This window comes from Trachurus japonicus, chromosome 13 (assembly GCF_045865225.1).
Source record: "Trachurus japonicus isolate A0001 chromosome 13, Traja_1.0".
NCBI classification, from domain to species: Eukaryota; Metazoa; Chordata; class Actinopteri; order Carangiformes; family Carangidae; genus Trachurus; species Trachurus japonicus.
Window position 1 is genome coordinate 34,533,047 of NC_140919.1, and position 23,300 is coordinate 34,556,346.

The 23,300-nt window shown below is 41.3% G+C and overlaps 1 protein-coding gene across 1 annotated transcript in view; it reads left to right on the plus strand.

Moving 5' to 3' along the window:
- Positions 1-23,300, plus strand: part of dph1 (diphthamide biosynthesis 1) — a 58,322-nt gene that overhangs the window by 14,277 nt on the left and 20,745 nt on the right. Inside the window, exon 4 of the mRNA XM_085796156.1 lies at positions 20,316-20,437. Coding sequence (XP_085652282.1) covers positions 20,316-20,437 — 122 coding nt within the window. The remainder of the gene's footprint in view (positions 1-20,315; positions 20,438-23,300) is intronic.

Here is a 23,300-nt window from a genome sequence, read left to right on the forward strand (position 1 = left end):
GCGACACAAACCTTCTCCCGTAAACTGTAATCTCTTGTTTATGACAGATAAATGAGACTACACAAATACACACATCGTGATTGATTATCAAAGGCTTCGTAGAAAACAAATGCAGGAGCGTTGGCCAAACAGCGGAGAAGTGGCCACACTTGCAGATGTGGTAAATGGTGCGATTTTTAAATCGATAAAAGTCGTATTTTGATCAACATTATGTCTCAAATTAATTATTTCACTTGTAAGCCAGCCGTGTAATAAGCAGGATAATGTAGAGTTAGTCGCCTCAGGGTTTATTTCTTCATAACAACCGACTAACTCTACATTATTCCTTCGCACACTTATACACCTATATGGGCTTATGGGAACAAAATAGTGTCTCCAAGGTTGTCACCATGTGGTGGCACCATACCGTGTGGTTGCTCTTTACCGTCTGATCCGTGATAGTCAAGACAAAAGTAGCCTTGATAAAGGCATCTGTACAGTGTGACCATTTCAGAGCACTTCACTGTGGCAACAACCAAGTCAGTTGCTGAATCAATGAAAATCCAACCCATCCTTATCTAGCATTGGATTGGAGGTTGGTGTTTGGCGAGAGTGAATGACAGTAACCTTTGCATGTTGGCACAGCAGGCAGCTGACCTTGTGTCACTTAGCTTATGTTGGGGGTTACCAGAGGTCCCGGGGGTTGGGCAGCTGTGCCACCACCATCAGTGCCACAGTCCATCGTTCTCTGGAGACAGGGCTGAGGTCCATATCAAAATGGGGATGAAAGCGCTAAGCTGTCCTCAGAGTAAGGCGCTTCTCTGGGATGGACTGCTAAGTCTTAATGAGGACAAGCTGCTCTGAATTATGGCCATGCTGCAGTTAATACACTTAGGTCAAAAACCCATACCCTTTATATATGCAAACTTTACAGTCAACCATGCTTAATGTGAAAGGCACTACATGTATTTTTAATTTTTTTTGGCATGGTCCATACATGTCTCATCATCATCTATTTATACATCTATCTGTATGTCTTTCAGCCTCACCCTCCCTCTCTCTGCTTGTGTTTCTGCTTTAGTCACATCCCTATTAACAGCTGGGGGAATGGACATGATCTTATTATTCTGCTCATATTAACTCATTTACAATGAAACAGCATCATGAACTGAGCCCTGCAAAGTGGCTAACACATTTCTGACTTCTGACAAAATGGTAAAAGAAAAAGAAACAAAAGCAACGTGAATCAGTCAACAACAAAATAAATACTTGTTCAGTTGTTTAAACAGTATTCACTGACTGCTTAGCTGCCAGAATCCAGTCGAGAGACACTGAGTGCTTAATATTCGCCTTCGCCTTCTTTATTACAATGCAGCAAATACAGGCTGTCAATGATGGAGGTTGTTGTGGCTGTAAGCAACCTGAGAGTAATCCTGCAGACAGCACTCAGGGCAGAATAACATCAATACATAATTTATTAGGTCTCTGTTAAGGAAATTATAGGCAATTAAAAGGTAAAAAGGTTCTAAGGTTATGGATTATAGGATCATAAGGTTCAGACTTGATGCTAAAAGAGACGAGAAGCTGCTGCACTTAGGCCAAGATTGTGTGATGTGAGAATTGCTTTACGTAATTTGGTCAATACAGCTGAATTTTGGACTTGTCCCACAACATGTTTGTTCACATGAGTAGCTAAACAAGGCATCAAGGCAGGAGGATGTGTGAGTGTGTATACAGTACACACATATCATAAACATTAAAGCGTCCGTGTAGAGATGTTGAAACGTGATCTTAGGTTGGTTCTACTTCAGAGCTGTTTTATTGAATCTCATTTTATATATATATAAGTACTTAAGTTAATCTATAATGGCAAATCTTCCAAGTTTATTCCTGTTTTTTTAACATTACTTCATTATTGTCCTGCAGACACACACATAGTATATTTACTTTCAGCTCATGCTATGCAGGCATAAAAGATGAATTCCTCTTGGTACTGTAAAATAAGGACCAATCTCAATTCTCCTCCCTTAACCTTACCCCTTGGTTTGGTGCACTAGATAGATTCCCCTCAATGACGAAGGGATAGTGTTGATGGGTAGGGAATTTTACCTACAAATTGGGACACCACTTCATGCAAATTAACGTAACAGACGTCTTCTCCTACGTCACGCGTATCGTCGACGTACATTACTTGCCCTCATTTAAAAAATGCCAGCTCCAGTGGTGGCGTTACCGATTTGGCTGTGTTTTTTCTCCTTCATCTGGCAAATCAACTGATGTTGTTTAAATCCAAAAAATGTCACACAGTGTCATCAGCTGTTGTTGTTGCTGTTGTTACATGCACATGTTTTTATTCCCATTAAGAATTTAAAAATTCCTTGTGGAAATAGTGAAATTCGATTAAATGTCATGAATATAGATACAACGTTTATGAAACAATGCAGATGGAAACAGTTCTTTGCTGATTTTGAGGGGAAGTGCAAGTATTGGGACGCAGCCTAGTTTACGATCTTTCGCTAAACTCCTCTGAAGTCTTAATACCCACAGTGTCGTCGTCCTCCACCTGATTCTCTCTGTGCCATTTCATACTTCTATACTCCTCCAGCACGGAGATTGTCACAACAAATTCAAAACTACTACAAAGACTTATGTTTTCACAAGTAAACAAAAGAGGAAAAAGCTTTCAGAATAAAAGACAAACACGTAAGTTGGGCAGGCAGGCAGTGATGCATGTGCTGTCATCGTACCATATGTTTTATTGCCGTCGATGGTACGCCAGCTGTCTTGGTCTAGTTCTGAAAGATATTTTTTATGAACTCGTGTATTTATTGCTGCTGCTTTTGGGACGACAGAGAAATATAAAGAAAGTAGCAGAAAGCCGGGTGTGTGGGACTGTGGCCATGCCCTAATCCTGAGGAACGCAGTAGCATTTAATGTTAATCACTGTTCTCCTGGCACAAAAACTCTGGGCCTCTACATGGAGATGTTGGCCTGTAACCTAATCCGAGGTCTTGTTCTCTTCTGTTTGTTGGTTGAAAGACAAATTCGCTGAGCACACAAGGCCACGGGGTCCGTGTTATTGAAGTGAAAAACAACAGTGAAAAATGAAACATTGCTTTTCCCAACTGATCAGGAGTCATCAGACTCTGTTTCTGAGATCACACAGCAATCTACATGTTTTAATTGGGCTGTTGTTCCGTTGTTTGTTTCATATGTAAGAAGGACTCCCTGTATGAGTGGATAATCCTTAAGTAATTAACTGAAATTGTATGAATACAACATATTACATCAACTAGCCTAACATAATTTTATATGTTGGTAAAAGAACCTGTGCAATGACAGTTAGCGTTAGTGTGTGTTTTGATCTGAATACATTCTAGTCTATTCTCTATTCTCTGTCTCTGACTGCACAGGGAAACTGCCTTTAGCAGAGCTATTACACCAAATTAATGAATTAATATAATTGACATATCTGTGGTTGTCCTTGTTTAGTATATTTATACTGCTGTTATTCTGATGAGCTGTTATGTGGATCTTTGTATTTATTTAATCTGGAAAATTCAGACTTTGCTTATGAAGAGATACTGTACATGATACAACACCTCAAAAGAGGTAAAGGCACAGTCAAATAAAATGCATTAAGAATAGTGAACAGAAAAAAGAGACAGGTATAGAGGGACTGGGGAAAGCAGAAACTGGTAGATTTAAATGTATGAATAATATTTCACTAAGGATTACCTCAGTCAGCACTCACCAAACTACTCATTTTCTTTAGGTCTGGCAGTTTTCCTAAACCAATTCACCACATTTTCATGCACAATAATAGTCAGCAAAAAAATATCCTAGGCATTCAGACGACAGAATAATGAGGCCCACATTTCTGATTAATATAGAAACAAGAGTAGGAAGGAAGCTTTCCCAAAAATGGCCTTATAAATAAAGATAGACCAGTGACTAAGCCTGCGCATTGACAGAAACGGCCAACCAGCCCCGGCAGTGAGTATACAGTGATGAGTCAGAGATTTACCATTTGTAAGAGTCTCAAAACAGCATGATAAACGGTGTCTAACATCCAAAGACACTGAGCTGATGGAGGGAGTCACAACAAATCACCATAACAATAGTAAATGGTGCAAACAAAAGGAAGAAACTTGTGTGTGAAACATTATGGTGTGGAACCAATTTAGGGGATTAGTCATGATAATACTTGATATCAAGCACAAAAAAAAAGTTGAGCTGATATGAATTCCAATACAGATTTTGTTGCTCACGTTTAAATTGGAGCAATGAGCTCAATAACAAAACAATAACTAAATCCAATCTATAGAATTAGCACAGAAATAACCTTGTTAAATATTTCCAAATTAAATCCAAACAATAATCATATAAACAAAAATATGCCAATATTATCAACCAATAATCAGGCAGTAACAGTTTATCAGGCTACATTTGTAAGGGTGTTTGGTCAAAGCAGTCAACTAAATCAAATACAAATGTTGCAATGCTTATCACTTATCAAAGGAGACATTCAATTAGAAATGTAATCACAGAGATCACTTGGTGGTTTCTTACCCCTTTGAGTGCAACCTTGAATCAGACTGAAATTCCAGCAGAGAGAAGAGCAATGGTCTTTTTCAAGCCACTCACACACGGACAGAGTTTCCCCAAGACTGTACTTAATCAGAACTGGTAGATTTTCTGTGGTGCAGGTGTTTGACACGCTGTGGACGTCTGAAATTGTCCAAAAGTGTGAGGGCAAATGTCTGAAAAATGTGTGACCAGCAGTAACATGACTGTCAGAACAAGAGCGCTATTCAGTCAGGTTTGATAAGCGAGGCGAGCCAGTAGGGAAGGAACAGGTTCTCCCATGTTCATTGTTAAGGATTCTGGAGGAGTTGTGTGCTTGTATGTATGATTCAACAAAACATGCGATGGACGACGCACACTCGGTGATCCCACTGACATACTGTACCTGTTTTCTGTCTCTCTCCATCATGTACTATCCGAGAGAACTGTCAGCATCGGCCCCAGATGGCTAAAGTAACAGTCATGTCCGATGCAGTGTGTTTGGTAAATTAAGGTTCAGTATGCACACACAACCCCCAGACATCCCCAGGTCCTTCATCGTAGCCCTCTGCATCCATCAGAATGGATTCTTCTATATTCTGCACGGCAGGTTGAATCATTTCTGTGGGAGCAACAGCCACAGCCCACGGCCTCCCGGGGTAAATGTCAACTCTACCATTAGGAAGGAGCCTGGTAGGAGCCTTGAACGCCTTCTTGTCCTCACACCGTCACAGTCCTCACAGCGCCCACAGCACAGCTGAGCTGTAGCAACAGATATGGGCGTTAAGTGACTGAATGTGTCTGCGTGCCAGAGTACAACGTTACAATGTGTACACACTGTTTTTGTACATACGTGCATTATGGTCGTGTGTCTGTATCCGACTCCAACCTTCAGCCTGCTCCCCAACCTCATTTATGCAAGGTTCGTATATATGAGCTCCTGGCTCAGTCACATACTGTCTAATTAGCCCTCCTGCCAAGCACACCCCAAAGCTGCTGAGCTCCAACAACATATCATCATCTGCAACCACCTGTAAGCCCTACAGAAAGCTGTCGCTGTCGATGGGGTTTTTCTGTGTGCCCTCCTACAGTCTGTGGAGACATAGAGACATAGACTGGAAGACAAAATGAGCAGAGGAAGGTTAGAGCTCTCACTTTGGACCACTTGCCAGATATATTGAAGAAAGTGTTAGATTTGCTAACATGGCAAACACAGCCACAAATGATTTATACAGAAGAAGATTTTATTTATACTGTATAGTACATTTCCTGCCAGAGACAACTCAATGTGCTTCACAACCAGAAATAAAAAAAACAATATGTGTTGTTGACTGAAGATTGACCTATGGAAAAGAAAGTGCAAAGAGAAATGTCTTGAGTCTGATTTTGAAAGTACTGAGAGCTGATGTGCTCCTGATATTAAATGGTAGCGGGAACTGAGGCACTCACAGTAGGAAGGTGATTTTAAAAAGCCTTTATTGCAGCACGGCCAAACAAATTAAAACCAAGCTAACACATTGCGGCCACAGGCCTTCATCAGGGCTGATATAAACCGGCCGCCCATATGTAACCTATATATATATGTAGGAAAAGGTCACATGTCTGGGCGGGCCTTATTGTAGAAACACATGCGATGTTAATCAGTAGAATGCAGTATACATCCACATCTAAACAGACAAGAAAGATCAACAATATAGAACATTTCAAACACTATAAATCATCAGGTTAATTAACAAGGGTTTCTCATTCAGGAGAAGCTGAAGGAAAACACATATTGACACATATTGCTCCTGATATTGTGGGAGGGAATTCCATTTTGCTCTGTTCTGATCCAGAGCTGACCTGAGATATCTTGTTGGTGTGTATGGGTTGAACAGTGCCGTGATGTAATTTGGAGCCATTTAATGCTTGCTTAGATAGTTAAAAGAATCTTAAAATCAATTCTTGATGTATTCAACCACCTCCGCATTGCCTTTGTTCTTTTCAAAATGACAAACAGAAGATAGTGAAGAGAAAGTCTAGACTTTCATTACATCTACACCAGCTTTTGTCAGAGCAGGTCCTTGTCATCTCCGACACTGCTACCTCACGGGTGAATTTGTATGGGAGAGCGTTAAGTACATCAGCCACACCTAAGTCCCTGTGCTTCTCACAGACAAAGGCCTGGAAAACCACTAAGATACCTGTAGGTTCTGTCTTTACTAATCTCAATCACATCTCATCTAGGGGGACATCATGACCAGAAAGGCTGGAAATCCTGATAGGTGCTGACATGCCGTGATATGATATCTGGGCAGATAGCACCTTGGAAATTGCCTGAGTTGTAGATCTGAGCTCCCTCTAGATATGGAAAGAAAAAAAATAGTCACTTTGGCATCAGCAAACCAGATCTAGGGGGTGATTAGAAGTGTTCACAGGTCCAACATTTTGGATGGTACCCAAACCCAACTATTGGAAATTGTGAAGAGACCCCACAGCTCATTAGACCAGATTCAGAATGAGGATGACCCACACATTCTTTAACAGAGAAAAGGATGTAGAGGGTTGTAGATTGATCAAATTAATTGATAGCGCAAAAAGCTGTCTGCAGAGCAGCACGATAATGATATTCTAAGACCATTTGGTCATAGAAACTAATCTATTTTGTTTATGTGCTTCAAAGACACAGTCATATAAATAATGTGAAGTCCTATTTCCACTTGCTGCACCAACAATAAAAAATTTATGGACAAAAGAGCGGTTTAATATCGGTGAATCAGCTGCCAGAGCAAAGCTCCAGTGAGCTGTGAAGTTCACAGTTATCAATCTCCCTCTCGCACTCAAAACGCACCTGATACCGAGCACACTTGAGTCCATTCAGACCCACTCAGGTATTGGACATATTGACACACATACCTCAGACCCACAGCAGTGAAACGAGGCTGCACCCAAACCAATTAGACAGAATTTGGATGTGGACCCAGTCGAACCCCCTGTGCCCTTTGAAGTCCAAATGAAATCAGAAGGTAGTAATGAGCTCTTGGGTGAAGGCAGCAGTTGCCTGTTCTACTGGTGTTGTTGTCCAAGGCTGGATACTTTTTATTTATGAAGTAATGATACAAACACATTTCCCTCTTCTCAGCAGTGTGTAGAAGAGATAAGAAATGCTTAGTGCTGAAGGTCTCAGTCCCACTGTTCCCCTCTGTTCTCGCTACAGTCATTCAGACTCTCATTTTGGATAGCACAGCACCCGGCACATGTCCATGTAATTGCACTCACAGAGAGCCATGTAAAATTATGCGCAGTTTAGGAAGAATATATCGGGAGAATTATTATGTTTGCTTTTAAAATGTCTTTTCACAGTAATTCCACTGTCATTGTTTTGGCAGTTGAGGGACACAAATTGGGGTTGCACAATCCACAACATGTGAAGAATAATATCAACCTAGAAACATAGCCAAGTATCATTTGATCATGAAGTTCTTTTTCTTATGAAAAATCAAGTGTTGTGAATTCAGCCAACTGGATGGCTAGAAAAAAGAATCCAGAATGGAACAGCTGCTTTTCTACACAAACATATCTTAACATATCTCATATTTTGTATTACTTTGTACTGAATTACTTTCGAGAATAGAGTTGTGGCAAATACAACAACATAACTCACACAAAGTGTAACTCAACCCTGTCAGGAGAAGAGGAGAGGGAAAAGCAGCGACTATTAGACTGTCCTTTTTCATTAGAGTATAAATAAAGAACAACTCAATCACTAGATTCGTCAAGCATTGAGAGATACTCTAACGACTGGGTGTTCCCAAAAATTAAGTAGGCAATGTAATGACAGACAGCAGCTCAGAGAAATTATGACAAGGAGCGTAAGAGGAGAGGAAAGGAGTCAGAAAGCCAGAGAAAATGAAAAGAGAGGGGAGAGACTGAAATAACTTCAGGGAGGGGTGAGTGACAGATGATGGAGGAAAGCCTTAGGGGTGAGTGAAAGGGGGATTAGATGAATGTGACTTCATCAATCGCAACAAGAAAAGGTTTTTAAAGTCTTTTATTTTTGCCAGTTGAGTTTGTTGTCATGAGGATTGTGGCTACCGAGGGAATGCAGTGATAAATAGAGTTGTTGTCCAAACAGGAATGTGCAGACGCAGCACGTAAATTAGGTCCAGTGGGCCTGAGTTTAGGATACGCAGCTGATCAATTTTAAAGGGCCACAAAACCAATTATCTCAGTCAGCTTCGTAATGTGTGAAACTGCAAGCCGTTTATGAAAAGTTCAAATATTTATGATAATTTCATAAGAGATCTCTGTTTTTCAGTTTGTCTTCACGCTGGTTTGAGGTGGGAGAGGCTTAATTTATGACATCTTAATCAAACTGTTGATCAAATCACACACAGTATTTAATACTATTTCATAGTGTTTATCAGTGCAATAGTGGATATTTTGCCCATATCGGGCCCGGCCAGTGTGTCCAATGCTGAAATTTAGGTAGTCGTTGCTGGGCATTTAATTGAAAAAATAATCAAAACCAAAATTCAGAGACTTTAATTTACGTAATCCTGCCCATGTGTGTTATTTCAGATTCCCCCCTTTAATTATCTTCCTGCTAATGCACCATCCCCTGAAAAACATTACTGGCTGTGTAGTTGCGTGCCACCACCCCATCCAGTCCGCTACATGGAAGCCATGGAGGAAAACTCAAACACCAAGTCAACTGCGCGTACCCCCCAAAAAAGGATAATCCAAGGTTTCTGCTATGTACATTAACTGCTACGTAATTGTTACTGCCATTGCTTCAGAATTGGGGCAGATGCACTAAAGGCGCACACAAGCTAACATGTCCATGGTTTCCTCTCCGTCAGCGCTCTCCTTCTCACTACAGGCTGCTCTGTTGTCAATTAAACACACATGGCGTTGATGCTACGACCGCTGCTGCGGATGTCCTGCCTTCCTCCGCTTAAAAAAATCCTAGAGGATTAATCGGTCATTAATTGTATAAAAAGTTCAATTATTAGTGATTCAGATTTCTGCCATAATTGCCAAGCCCTAGTCGTTAACTGTGAGTTTTTGTGGAAAAAAATCTTGACCACTTATGGCACTTTTCCACTAGCACGGCACGGCATGGCGCAGCACGGCCCGCTTTTTTTACTTTTCCACTAGCCCTAGTACCTGGTACCAGGTACTATTTTTAGTACCTCCTCGGCCCTGGTTCCAAGCGAGCCGAAGCGATACTAAAACGTGACGTCAGCCGACTGCCTTCCACTGATTGGCCAGAGCGTCGTCACTGGAAGACTGCGAGCGCTACATCCAACATGAGAATCAAACCCGGAAATTTCAAAAACAGAGCGGCAACAGCGACTGCTGCTCTGTATCGAGACTGTTGTTATTCCTTCACCCGAGTTACAGTAAATGATGCTGTGTGTAAAACCACGCTGTGGTCCGTAATCGAGGTGCAGACGAGTGAGTTTGGAGCTGATGAGAGGACCGAAAAAAGAGAGACGGACAATGCGGCCCCGCAATCACCCCTGTGCCGACCCCGCCCCCGCTGAGGAGGTACTAGAAGAACTCGAGTCGTGCCGTGCCGTGCCGTGCCGTGCCGTGCCGTGCCGTTCCGTGCCATGAAAGTGTAGTGGAAAAGAGCCGTTACAGTGATGGTGATGTGAACCAAAACATTAATGACTAACAAGAAAATTGAAACAATGAGTTTACTGTATAAAGCTCAACAGAGCTGAAGAGACCTGCAATTTAAAGTTTAACTTGTGTGTTTTTTGTCACTAAGAACGACCCCTTTCCCATTGACACAGTCATTTCATCCATTATTGTAGAGAGACACTGATAATAAATGATGCGCAACCTGCAGAGCTAGTTCAGGCAGACAACTCAAGCTGCGCCCATCTTGAACAGCTGATTGGTCACATGCTCTCCTCATCCAAATAGGGCGAGTTATTTAAACCCCCCAGTTTACCTGCTCATCCTTGGCTATGCTGCCGCTGCTGCCACTGCTTACATCTAGCTGCTGCTGCTCCTGCTCCTGATGCCTATGGGGTTTTGCAAACCCACCTCCTCCCCAGCATCCACCTGTGGGCTCTGTCTCTATGACCCCATGCGGGGGTCTGCTTCATTCCCTGTAATGTCTGCTGCAGCCATGCTCAAGGATACCTATGCTGTGCTTCAGTTTGCCATACGCTCAATAAATGATTTGTTCTCATTCCAAAGTTGTCTGACTGAACTCAAGAGTTTTTTCATTCAAACTTATTTGGTCATGATGAATATGTAATGTTGAGAAACAGTTGATAGTTGAAATCAAATTACCAGGGGCTGTACAGCAGTCTCTCAACCAGTATACACATGCTGACTTTCAATGGCCGTCTGTGGTATGATTAATTACATCAGCTTAAGCAAGAGGTGAATAAATAGTTTCAGCAGCAACAGCAACTTCAAAGAAGCTTTAGTGCTGTGTTCTTGTAGCTGCACAATAGATAGCACTTAATACCCCTATTATCTGTCCTCTGTGGTTCCTTATCCTGATCCCTGTCTTCATACCCTCACTGATCTGATAACCACTGTGTCAAACTAGATTTAGTTTTCTGTATTATTTTCTTAGAGTTCCTCGGAGATCGTATCTCTTCCTGGTTGCAGGCCTAGCCCTGATATGAGTTTTCACCTCCTACAACAGTATCAGCACACTTGTAATGACTGTTGCCATATTACCATTTTGTTTTGTTCCCCAAATTGGATTGCAGCTCTTTTAAGCATAGTCAGCGATGCTGCAGTTTGGGGCTCTATCTTGATAACGCTGTAGGCTTTCCCATAATGACCCATGGCTCAGGCTTTTGAATAAATGCCATGACAAATAGATGAGATACACTCACAGAAATAGCAGTAATGATCTTGTTTTTCAGGGAGTTAAAGGATTATCTAATGGTATTACTGAAAACATCTGTCTAAGCGTCATCCCGTACTCGCTGCCTCACGTCTCTCTGTTTACTCATTTCTGGCAGATGTTCAATGACTGCAGTTAGACTGTCATATTTTACACGGGGTTTTGTCTCCAAATTTTCTCAGTAGGAGACAGGCGGCTCAGGAGTCCTGTGTCAGTATGACAATGAAATGAACTGTGAAGAGGAGGAGAGAGACAGAGTGGAAGATATACTATATATAACAAAAGAAGGAATGGAGATCATTTAATCCTCCTGCCCAATGCCCCATGCCAAATTTGTTTTTGGAGAGGAGTACTTTGTCAGGATATTTTCTATGTTATATGTGCAGAAAGCAGATTAGAGATATCTGATTTGCTAATATTTCCAAACATGGCAGCAAACGGCTCATCTGTCAAACATATTCTGTCCTCTCCTCATCATTGCACTCACGTTCTCCTTCTCTTTCCCTTTACCTCTATCTCTCTTGATCTCATGTAGGAAACACTCCTGCCCTGTTTTTCAGCTCACACATTCCCGTGTCATCTCCCACTCATCATTAACTCTTCCACTGGACTTTAATTTTGCTCATTTCTTCCTGGTTTAATCTTATTTTCCCCTCATTTATTCAAGCTGAACTCATTTAAAGAGGAAATCATGACAGTTCATCTCTGCCCTGCTCCGCTGCTACCTCTGGGAGAAGCCTCTTTTCCTCGGCCAGTATGCTGTGCCCTGTGCCAAAGCCCACACACACACACACACACAATAAGCTGATGTCTGAAATGTAATGGAATAAAAGATGAACCTTTACCAGATGTAAGGAATTATTCACACATTTATTTTGTTTACAGCGTTGGTCTGTGTGTGTGTGTTCACAGTGCATGCATGGCTTCACTTGGTATCCAAGCACACTGCATATGTTCATTGGAGCTGTCTACCCTCAGTCTATCAGTGGCAAAAGTGCATGAGCAGTGCTGCTCACCTGTGCCCACCTTGCTGACCTGCTTGTCACTTTGTTTCCTCTGAGACCATTCAGATACCTCTGCTATTATTAGACTTCAGATGGTAAAAAATCTCACCGGCAGCACTGTCATATGGACAGACAACCTACTGTGGAGTCTACTACCAATTTCCTATTAGGCTGCTAGAAGAGACAGTAGCAATACAGACTGTCAGTGCCCCTGGCTGACTCTAGTCCTGTCTCTTTTTGTGTATCAGGGTCAGTCAACATCAGGCTAGACTATATTCATTCCAAACAATCTTAAATGTACAAATGTTTAAGCAAACATGAAATCCCTTAAAGGGACAACGAGGAGTTTTGGAAAAGCTAAGCGTTTTCACACTACATTTATGAGCCTCCGCGCTCCGTACATTAATAATGTAAAAATAATAATAATTAAAGTCACAGGTTCGAAGACTATCACATACCGTCGTAGTTCCGACCATAAACGGTGATTCGGCTGCGTTATTCCCATGACTCGCCACGAAACCGAAAGTAAGGAAACGCTGGTCGGCTCGCCCAGCATTTCCACCACCACTAATAATAACAAAATAACGATAGAGACGAAACGATATATTTATCGAAAATGGGCCCATTAACAAGTGTGTGTAGCGGAGATTCATCCACATTAACGTGAGACTTTTTTATAACCAAATAGAAACTCCTTGTTGTCCCTTTAATCCCCCTGTGTTTTATTTCAATGTTTCATTCTAATGTGTGCCTGAAAAATATGCACAACACACTTCAAGTAATTTCAGTCATGCCTCTGTGTTATGGCTGCATCACTGCATACGTTTTTGTTGTTGTCTTATGTAAAAATGCCTTCTGTCAAGTCTGTGGAATAGATTCTGCCATTTATGTTAAGATAGTAAAAGGCCATTTTTGGCAAAGTCTAAGAGTAGGCTACTAGCTATATCCAGCATTGGACACTGAAAACAAAAGCTGCCTATACAGTTGCTGCTTTGCTTTCTGACATAAGTTAAACAATTTTGTCATCCTGACAGCCAGATTTAAAGTCTCTACCTGAACTCAGTGATCGTACTCAAGGTCCCTATGATCTGAAGTAGTTAGACTTTGAACCATTTAGTGCTCTTATAAGGACTTTGAAATACATTTTATTGAGATCTGTTATATTGTGACTTCTTAGCGACAACAGAGAATGATAAAACACTTTTTGAAGAGATGTTAATTGGATCAGAGTAACTATTCATCTTCTGAAAATTTCTTACACTGCTCTATATCATAAATAAGCATAAGAGCAGCAAAATGATTAGTCTTACCTGTGCCCAAGTTAAGTTTCGCAAATCATTTCATCATTCATTTGTTGAGGTCATGACTTTATGCTGTAGTAAATTGAGCTGAGAGGCTTAATGGGCCTACAGTGTATATAAAAAATGTTTGTGGTGAAAGCAAATGCACATTTTGCTGTAGAGAGACAGCATTAGTAAGAAAACAACAATGAAAGGAAACCATTCCAGCAGTTCCGAAAATCACCCTTCAGTATTGAATGAATGAATATTTATTTTGATAAAAATCAGGGGACAATACATATTAATAGACACTTTTGTGTAAATACACAGGATTATAGCAATCAGCTGGGACAAAGGATGGTGATGGTTAATGATTAAATGTAAAGAACTTTCAGCATTTGGTGCATTTCATATAAAGACAAAGGGGTACCTGCAATGTTAAGTTGTTGCCTAGCAACAGCTCCGGTAATCTTGAAACCGATGAAAGCTAAAGGATGATGGAAGTGATTTTAACCCCAATTAAGAATATAAGTTTACAGTTGTTCAAGAAATCAATTTGGTGACATAGTTCATGTAAAATCAAAAGTCCGAACATACACACATGTGCCCATGTGCTATAGCCTATTGTTCCTGCAAGTTGTCTATATGCTTATCAGCCACCTACATAAGCAGATGTCTTACTATAACAAATTTAAGTGTTGCTTTAATGAACAGTACATAAACACTAATACCTGACAGAAAACTGTTAACAGCCTGTTAACAGTTGCCAGTGAGCTTTAATATGAGATGAATCCACACCCCTCAACTGCAGGATGTTCGCTATAGGTATTTATATATATGCAGTATACGTATACCTATATGAATATTTGTATAAATACAATCGTGGATTCCACAGAACTCAAGTAATATAACAGGTTGATGCGACATAAAAAGAACTCAGGGTAACAGAGTCCATCCCAGAGTGAAAGGCAGTGAATAGATTTAAAAACCAAGAGGATGATGTTCACAAACATGTGTTTACATGTGTTTGTTTGAGTATGAGAGAACTCAGAGACCCTTGAGGAAACCCACACACTGCCAGGAGAACATGCAAACTTGATATACAGATGGATGACAAATATGAAAAAAAAAAAAAAAAAACACTGAATAAGTGAATGGAGAAAAATAACGAATGCAGATGCTTCCACACAGCTGCACTGTACGGTACATTTAAGCAGTTAACAGCAACTCTTCCTCAGGTGACTGAAAATGTCAGTGCAGGACGTGATCAGACTGTGTCAGCAAGAAGACTCAGTCAACATACACAGAGCAATATTATACTTTATGCACTGCCACACTGGGGCTGCAGTGCATACACCCCTCATTATAAAGATGAATGCACATTAGAGTGCATTGGTGCAGAAGCTGCTTTGGTCAACAGAGATTGATTGAAAAGAGTGATATGGTGAAATGATTCTTCCTTCACCGTGTTCTCCACAAGAAGCTAATGTCCAATTTAATACAGTATATAGTTTTTATAAGCAAATCATTAGTGATGACACATTTCTATACTGGGAGTGGTCTCCTCCAGGATGACCGGGCCATGGGGTCAGAGAATTGTTTGATGAATATGGAAATGATAGGAATTGTATATAATGGCCTTCTTCTCCCTCTCCACCCAGATGAACTCTCATGAGGGGTTTCTGACCGATGTGATAGACAGTGCTCATCATCAAAGCAACTAATGAGAGAATATGTTTTGATGTGCAGAGACTTGGAGAATCAATACTAAAGAGCTTTGAAGCTGTTTGAGCTGCACATGGTGGGCCAACACCTCACTGACACGCTGTTTGTTGCTTTCTGTCTGTATGAAGAGCTTTGACTGGTGACTTCCAAGTTAGTATGCTGCCAGAGTAACATGTGGTGTGTTGTTCATATTCCCTGTCGTAGTTTAATATCATGTTAATGACTTAATTAGAAGGCAGATGCGCATTAGATACCATTGAAATTGCCATTAGATACCGCGAAAGTGCTACGATGTTAACCACTGACCCCAAAGGATGCCAAACTTTAAAACATGGAAAGGTTGGAAAAGCACTAATTATTTCCACATCCATTTTTCACTTGACTAGTAAAGTTACCACTGAACAAATTAAATCACATCAGTAGGGAAATAATGAAGCATGCAAATTTGCAAATTGGATTAGCCCACCTGATGATGGCATACAACTGTGAAAAGTTCAGCTGTTGCCAGTTTTTCCCCCGTTTTCCTTTTTTTTTTGTCTGATGGGCTTGTTGACCAACCACACACTTGCCCAAGCATATGCATAAATGCATGACAAGCAGTACTAATGCGGTTTATGAGAGCTTTTTACCATCCGTGACAGCGTGGCTGGTGTTGTTTTCACCTTGTGTGTGTGTGCGTGTATTGTGTGTCATCAATACCACTGAGACACATGAGTACCTTGCAGGTGTTCATACGTAATACCTGTGGACAATTATTGTCGACACATAGCGTCACAACTGTGTAAGAGAAGAGCACAAAACTTTGCAGGCTGAGTTCAAACTTACCAGTACTGGCACTCGTAACTCATGGGTCAGATTGTCAACATGTTGATTTGGCTCATCCCATTTCAAGATGGTCTTTTCTAAGATGGGTTTGATTGCATTTAATATAAGCATCATATGATTTTTATTCTCACCCACTGTTTCCTCTATATCAGCAGAAGGAAAAAAGGGGATCAGGAAGTCAAGCACTAACATTTTCCCTTCATTCTTTATTCTTGACTTTGAGCTATTTGAAAGCTAGATTGGTTAGAGTGTAGCCACCAATTATACATTTTACATGCACAAATACAAAAATATGGCACTGTGCAGTGTATTGCATAGCTGTTGCCTCAAAATAAGGGCCAAGTCTTGTGCTTTTAATACAAACTTCCACATATTCTAACATGTCTGTCTCATCTGTCTCAAGGGAGGGCTTTAAAAGATCATTAGGTGCTAATATCGATGTGTGTGTGCGTGTGTGCATTTGTGTGTCTATTATAAATGTGTGTACATTTTCATTCATTCATTTATTCTTTTGTGTACATAGGCTACTTGAAACTTGAAACTGTGATAGATCTGTCTATGTGACTTATCTGAAACACTGTGAAGTCAAGCACTGATGCTATATTTGACATCTTTCAATGTTTGAAATTACGTGACTGTGAAACACTGTCGCATGAAGTCTGGTGAGCCCCCTTCCCCTTAATAAAGTACAAAGACATACTTTTGGCAGATATGTACCCATATAGCACCAGTGCACCACACACACACTCCTACTTCTTCAAACACATTTGAAATGTATTTATGTAACTACACTAAAAATGGATCAAAAACAGAGCCTTGCTGCTCAAGTATAGTGTACCAAAATTATCTTGAAAGTTTTAGGTAGCTGTTTGTAAGTTTTCTTATAGCCAACGTTAGCAATAACATCTGCTTACTGACTTGTTTTAGAAGAAACGATGCAACCTCAGCTTTGCGAGCTTCACTAACAGTTGCTGCCAGCGGTAGAAAGAAACTCTCTTTTTCTTCTCTTATTTCTATCACTACTTTTTGTCGACTTAAGTCAGCATGCTTACCTACCAGCTAGCCCTGTTTGCTCATGCAATACTGTGTCACTGTAGTATGCTAATGCTAACCTTGGCCATGTGGCAAAAGCAAAACTTAAGCAGATAAAACCAACCCGGGTAATAAGTAATCAGTTTTTCATGCAGCTTTTGAATACAAAAATGTCCCTGTCAGAGCCTTTTTTAACTGGAATCCTGAATGTTAGAGCAAAAATACCTGCGAGTTTTTACATTTCAAAACTGCACAAACCTTAAATCAACAGTTATTCAAACAGTTGGTGGAAGCCTGTTAGTTAAATTCACCCTTGTAATTTTCATCAGCAGATAAGTGTTATCCGTGACAGAGTGGCTTTGTGTGCGCGCTAATGGGACGGTTCGGAGTCGGAAGTTTTTCATTCTCTTTGTCTGCTGCAACATCTCTGAGCTGTGAGGCACCGGTGGCAACAAGTCCTCTTCCTTTTATGGCAGCATCAGAGGAAATTCCTGTCAGCATCAGAAATGGATATGATCTCCAGAGGACAGGAGCAGAAAGATTAATCTGCTTTCATGCCTGCTCTGCCACACTAGAACAATAATGGAGATGAGTGAGATGCTATTTATATACAACATATCAGCTACTTAACCTGTTGATAAACAGTGATACAATCAGCTTGCACAGAATCCGCAGTTGTATGTGTATGTGCATGTGTTCACCATTATATGGGCAGAAGTGGGTGTGCATATGCATATTGCAGCTTCCTCAAGGACTTGCATTTTCACCACACACAAGCACAGAGTTTTTTTTTTTTTATAGAACAAAGATTCTAATCAGTTGCCAATTTCTCACACATATTGAGCTGTGAGCTAAAGAGCTAATTAACAAGGCCTGCTATAGAGTTCACAAGCTTCTCTGACATCTTAATTAGATCTTAATGACATTTCAGTTGGAATGGCTGAACTGAGTATCCCGAGATGTGGCAAAACCAGCGCTAATGGGGGGGGGGGACTGGCGCCGAGTGCAGACAGGAATGGAGGGAAGGACAGATAGCTGAGTGGATGGAGAGAAGCATAAATGCAAATTAGGAAGGTCTGGGGGCATTAGTGCTTTATATGTGCCCTACGGTCATATGGTATATCCCCTGTGAGAGGAGTGTATGGACTTGATTAACAGTTATACACACTAAATACTGTCTTTCGGTTATTTCATCCTGCCCTCTTTCTTCCCTCTTTCCCTCTCTCCCAGTGGGATATGGGACTATACATTGCCCAGTAATTACCCTGCCAGTGTCCCAGTAGCATCACATGTCTCATACAGGCCTCTTAATCGGATTCGTAGCATTTATTACCATGAAATTTCAGTGTACTCACTCTGGAAATAACTAGATATGCCTTGCCCTGCCAATGGAGATGGTGGTGTGATAATGGTATTTCTGGCAGATAGATGACTGATTAGATACAATAATCTTCTGTAGTGTGGTGTTTTGCATTGTAGATGGTTCTGCATGGTGTGTAGTGCTTTGCAGGGAAGAGATTGAGAATAGCCTCTCTTATGTTTTTTGTGGGCTGGCTGTGTATTTTTAGCTGAAAGGTTGGTGCACACTCTAAACTTCCTCCACGTGAACAGGTACACGGTACACACATGCACGGGCAAAAATAAAAACCTTGACAAGAGAGAGGGTAATTGATTCAAATCTTCTATGGCAAATATTTATCTACTAGATGAGTTGCTGTCTATGTTTTCCTGGGCGCAGCTGGCCTGCAGTGCCCTTCACTTGAGAGCAGCCATTAGAGGAGAAGGGACAGGGAAATAGGGGGAGAGCGAGAGAGAGACAACGTAGAAAACTAGGGGATGATGATGAGGAACCCAGCGAGAGTGCAAACCAAAGATTACATCAGAGGAAAGAGGGAGGGAAGGCTAAATAGAAACTTTGTCTGAAGCTCTTCTAAAGCGCCAGAGTCAGGAATAAACAGAGTGGATGTGGGTTGAAAGATTGGGCAGCAGGAGACACATTACTAAGAATCTGTTGGCTGCTACAGATGTTGTTGTATGTGCTGCCTTGTCCGTTTATCACTTCCCTCTTCTCGAAGCTCTCCATCTCATCTCTATTCTCTCCCCCTCTGTCCAACCTACATCTGTCAGAAAACAGCCACAGATACCTGACAACTTCCACCATTTACAGCCACCCCCTCATCTACCCGTCTTTCTTTCACAACAATACCTCAAGCTTCTGTTCATACGCACTTCCTATATGTTGCTCATAGTCATTATCCATTTTATTTAGTCTTTATGGGTTTACTCAGCATTTTATCTGCCTATAAAGGATGATAAATGAAAAAGCTGTTTTTTTTCCATAGTGTGATCATCAATTCTTTCCAAATCTGGGTCCTCAGATGCCTGTATACCATGGTAGTGTGTATTCAAAAATGACTTTTTTTTTTTTTTGTTAATACAGCCACAAAGTGGAACATTAGGTACACATGGTCTGTGCTTGTGCTCTGACAACCTAGTTGTAGCATAAAGCATCTACTCTACTCTGAATAGTTTATTCTCATCCTGCAAAATGCAAACTGTTGCTCAGGCTGTTTCTCCTGTTACCAGGCAGTTGTGCTATAAATCCAGGCCAGAGACAGACTGGCCAAGGTCCTTTCAGGCTCTAATCTGTTTATGTGTACCAGTCCTAGCCTCTTCTCCTTCTTCCCCTTCCTTATGAGAGTCTTCTCTCTGTGGTCAGGCTGACGGGTGACCTATTAACCCTGTCTGGCAGTGCTTTAACCAGGCGGCTTCTGCCACACACGGGCGGTTGGCTCCCGGTCACAAAGAGCAAAAGAATAACAGCGTGTGTGAGTCAGTCATTGACTGACAAAGTGGCCAGATACTATATAGTCGCATATACTCGCTCTGTAGCAACTGGATAGGAATTGATCTTGTTAAGCTCTCTCATAATCACACCGTGCCTGGCATGCTATGGGTATTGATCGCTATGGAAACAAACAACAGGAGGTGCATATGGTCTGTGACTGTACTGATTAATGTCTCTTTGTACATACATCCTAGGTTCACAGAGGCAGATACCATAGTGATGGGAGACGTGACGTACGGGGCCTGCTGTGTGGACGACTTCACCGCCCGAGCCCTGGGAGCCGATTTCATGGTGCACTACGGACACAGTTGTCTCAGTGAGTCTCTTCAGCTGTGTGTGAGCATGTTTGTCCCTCTCTGTCATCACTCCACACAGTCATATTGTACCACACAGAGGACTATGTCATAAAATAGCACCAAGGACTCCCACCTACTGAGAGTGGGCTGCTTGAAAAAGAAGACGGACCGTAGGCAGATGGACGGACGGACAGGTGCTATTGATCAACGGGAAGCATACCTAGTTCAGGCTGCTCAACTCTAGTACGGAAGGCGTATCAGACCTTTGGAGCCTTGACATCACATTTACACAGCAGATCAATGGTGAACATGCATTAGAGCAGTCCTTTGAAAACCTCAAGTATTTCTTGAGGACCTTCACCCTCGCCCCCGCCGACTGTCTCTTGCAGAATATGGGAATATGGGAGGAAATGCTAAATCAATAGTTTTGATATATCCCTGCCAGAACAACCTCACCTCTCCCAAATACCAGAAATGACCAACAGAATTTTAATACAACAAAAAGCTCCCTCTGTGTTTTTTTTCTTCATGTTTGTGTTTCTCTTTGTGATGGTGTGCGCACCTGATTGTTGTTTGATCCTGGTGATGGAATTACGTGAATGCATGTTTGTATGTTTGCAAAAGAGATAAGATGCATTCCCATTCAAACTCAGACGCACCAAATAAAGGCAAAGATCCATTTATTTTGTTGGTTGTGAAGATCAGACGTTAATTGATGGAGGAAACTGTCAAAGAAATGGGATGAACTACAGATTCCCATAGAACCCACAATGTAAATGTTCCAGTGCATATGTGATCCTGACCTTCATCACTCAGTCACGAGGACGTCAGCTGCGCTGCTTCCCGAGATGTCAGACACCCATGGGAGATTAAAGACAGTGTGTTCTGACTGACTCACAGAGAAACCTTGTCTCTCCTGTGCTCCTTTATTTCCCTTTCATTTCCTCTGTGGTATCTCCTTTTGAATATTGGTGTCGCGTCTCCATCTTGTATAAGGGGCAACATCATGAAACTATATTTTTATATGTTTTAACGCTCTACAGTATTTGCTGATATGAAGTTTGGTGATTTATTTAACCATGCCGACTTATTTTTTGTCTGAATCTCTGACTAGTCTGAACAAAAAAAAAGGACCAAAACAGAAAGTGTGTGGGCCGAAGAGGGAGAGAGGAAGCCAATAGTTGTTGTTTTTTTATTATCTTAATATTACTTTTGTAATATTTTTAGATTTGCCACTTATTTCATTGTGATATTTACCAAACTGAAAAAAGCACAGAGAAAAAACTGGCAAGATAAAGCAGCCTTGATTACATAATGCCCAGCCAGCTGCCGTTGCTTTCAGTATTACTGGACATTCTTCCACATCGCAAGCAGATCCTTACTATTTTGGTGACGTGACTCATTTCAGAAGAGCTTTATAAAGCCAAGGCACAATTTTAGTATAAGCTGGCGTTACTGACATTATCTGATGGATGGTTTTAAATAAGAGGCCAGATAACAGTTTATAGTTTATATCCACAGACATTACTGACTGGATATTTAGTACTTTATTTATTATAGGGTGCACACAATTTCACACAAAATACAGCTCAGATCATGTTTATTATGGTTTTATGGTTGTTTACACCACGTTTCCAGTTGCTCCTCTCTGAGTTGACCTGCATGTTCAAAAGAGCAGCGACTAAGAACAAAGCTCTTTCGCTATAATCACTCAGGCTTAGACATTGACCGAGGTTTTACTGAGCACCATTTATCTGATCATTAATTTCAATTCAAATCGGAAGGTGGGATGAACAGGCGAGTTTTTATTGGTGAAAAGTCAGAACAGTGAGCTCTTCACTTTACCAAATCACACAACACTCGTAATCAGTGTCGCCTTTGATCACCTTGTTGCTCATTTGTCACACACACATCTGGGAAGTCCACATGGAAGTGTTCTCCACCTGCACAACACAGAATGGACTCTGGTTGGACATATTGATTTGTAAACAAACCAGAACACTATTATATGCAACCTTTTCTATTCTCACTCGCCCCGCTACACATGTGTGTGCGTGTGTGTGTTTGTTTACATGGGCACTAGTAAGCATCTCTGCTGAGTGACCTTATTGCTATAGCACAGATTAATAAAACCAGTGATGGTGCAAGTGAGTCCTGTCCATCTCATTGACTGTGTCTCTAATTGCAGCATCTAAGTGCTCTCAGGCTACCATGCTAATGTGAACACAGATCGATGTCACTTTTCTTTGCCCTTTGCGTTTTAGGAGTGGCTATAAACAAGCAAGAGACAGCTGTTAGTCTGAGTCTGGGTCTTTATTCAACTCCTCGAACCCCTTTTTAGTCTTATATGTTTAACTGCTTGGGCTCTCCCTCAACATGTGGCAGGCAGCTAAATTCCCTATCCATCCCCATCCTTACGCTCTCCACTGAGATGTGAGCCCATTCATCACTTCTCTTGCCAGTTAATTGACAACCCAACCCCAACCCTCACTCTCACACACACAGTATCCTATTACCTTTTCCACTCCTCTCTTCCATCCCCTATCTTTTGGAATTTATATAGTTCATTATGAAATCCCCCCCCCCCACCCCAAATTGAATTTCAGTGTTTTCCAGCCTACATTCATAGAAATTTCTTATTCCTATTCCTCGCATTCCTCAACCCGTTTCCATCCCATCTGACATCAGCCCTTTGTAAAGATATGTATCACAGCACTTCAGTCTCTCCCACGCTACCCTTTGCTATTCACCCCCCATGTGTTTTCTTCCCCCTCGTCGTGCTTCGCTCCACTCTCCCTCTTTCAGTTTTGCTTTAATCAAGGCCAGCGAGTGATCTGCATTTGCTCCTAAGACATTTGCACCATAATGGTCCATTTGCTTATC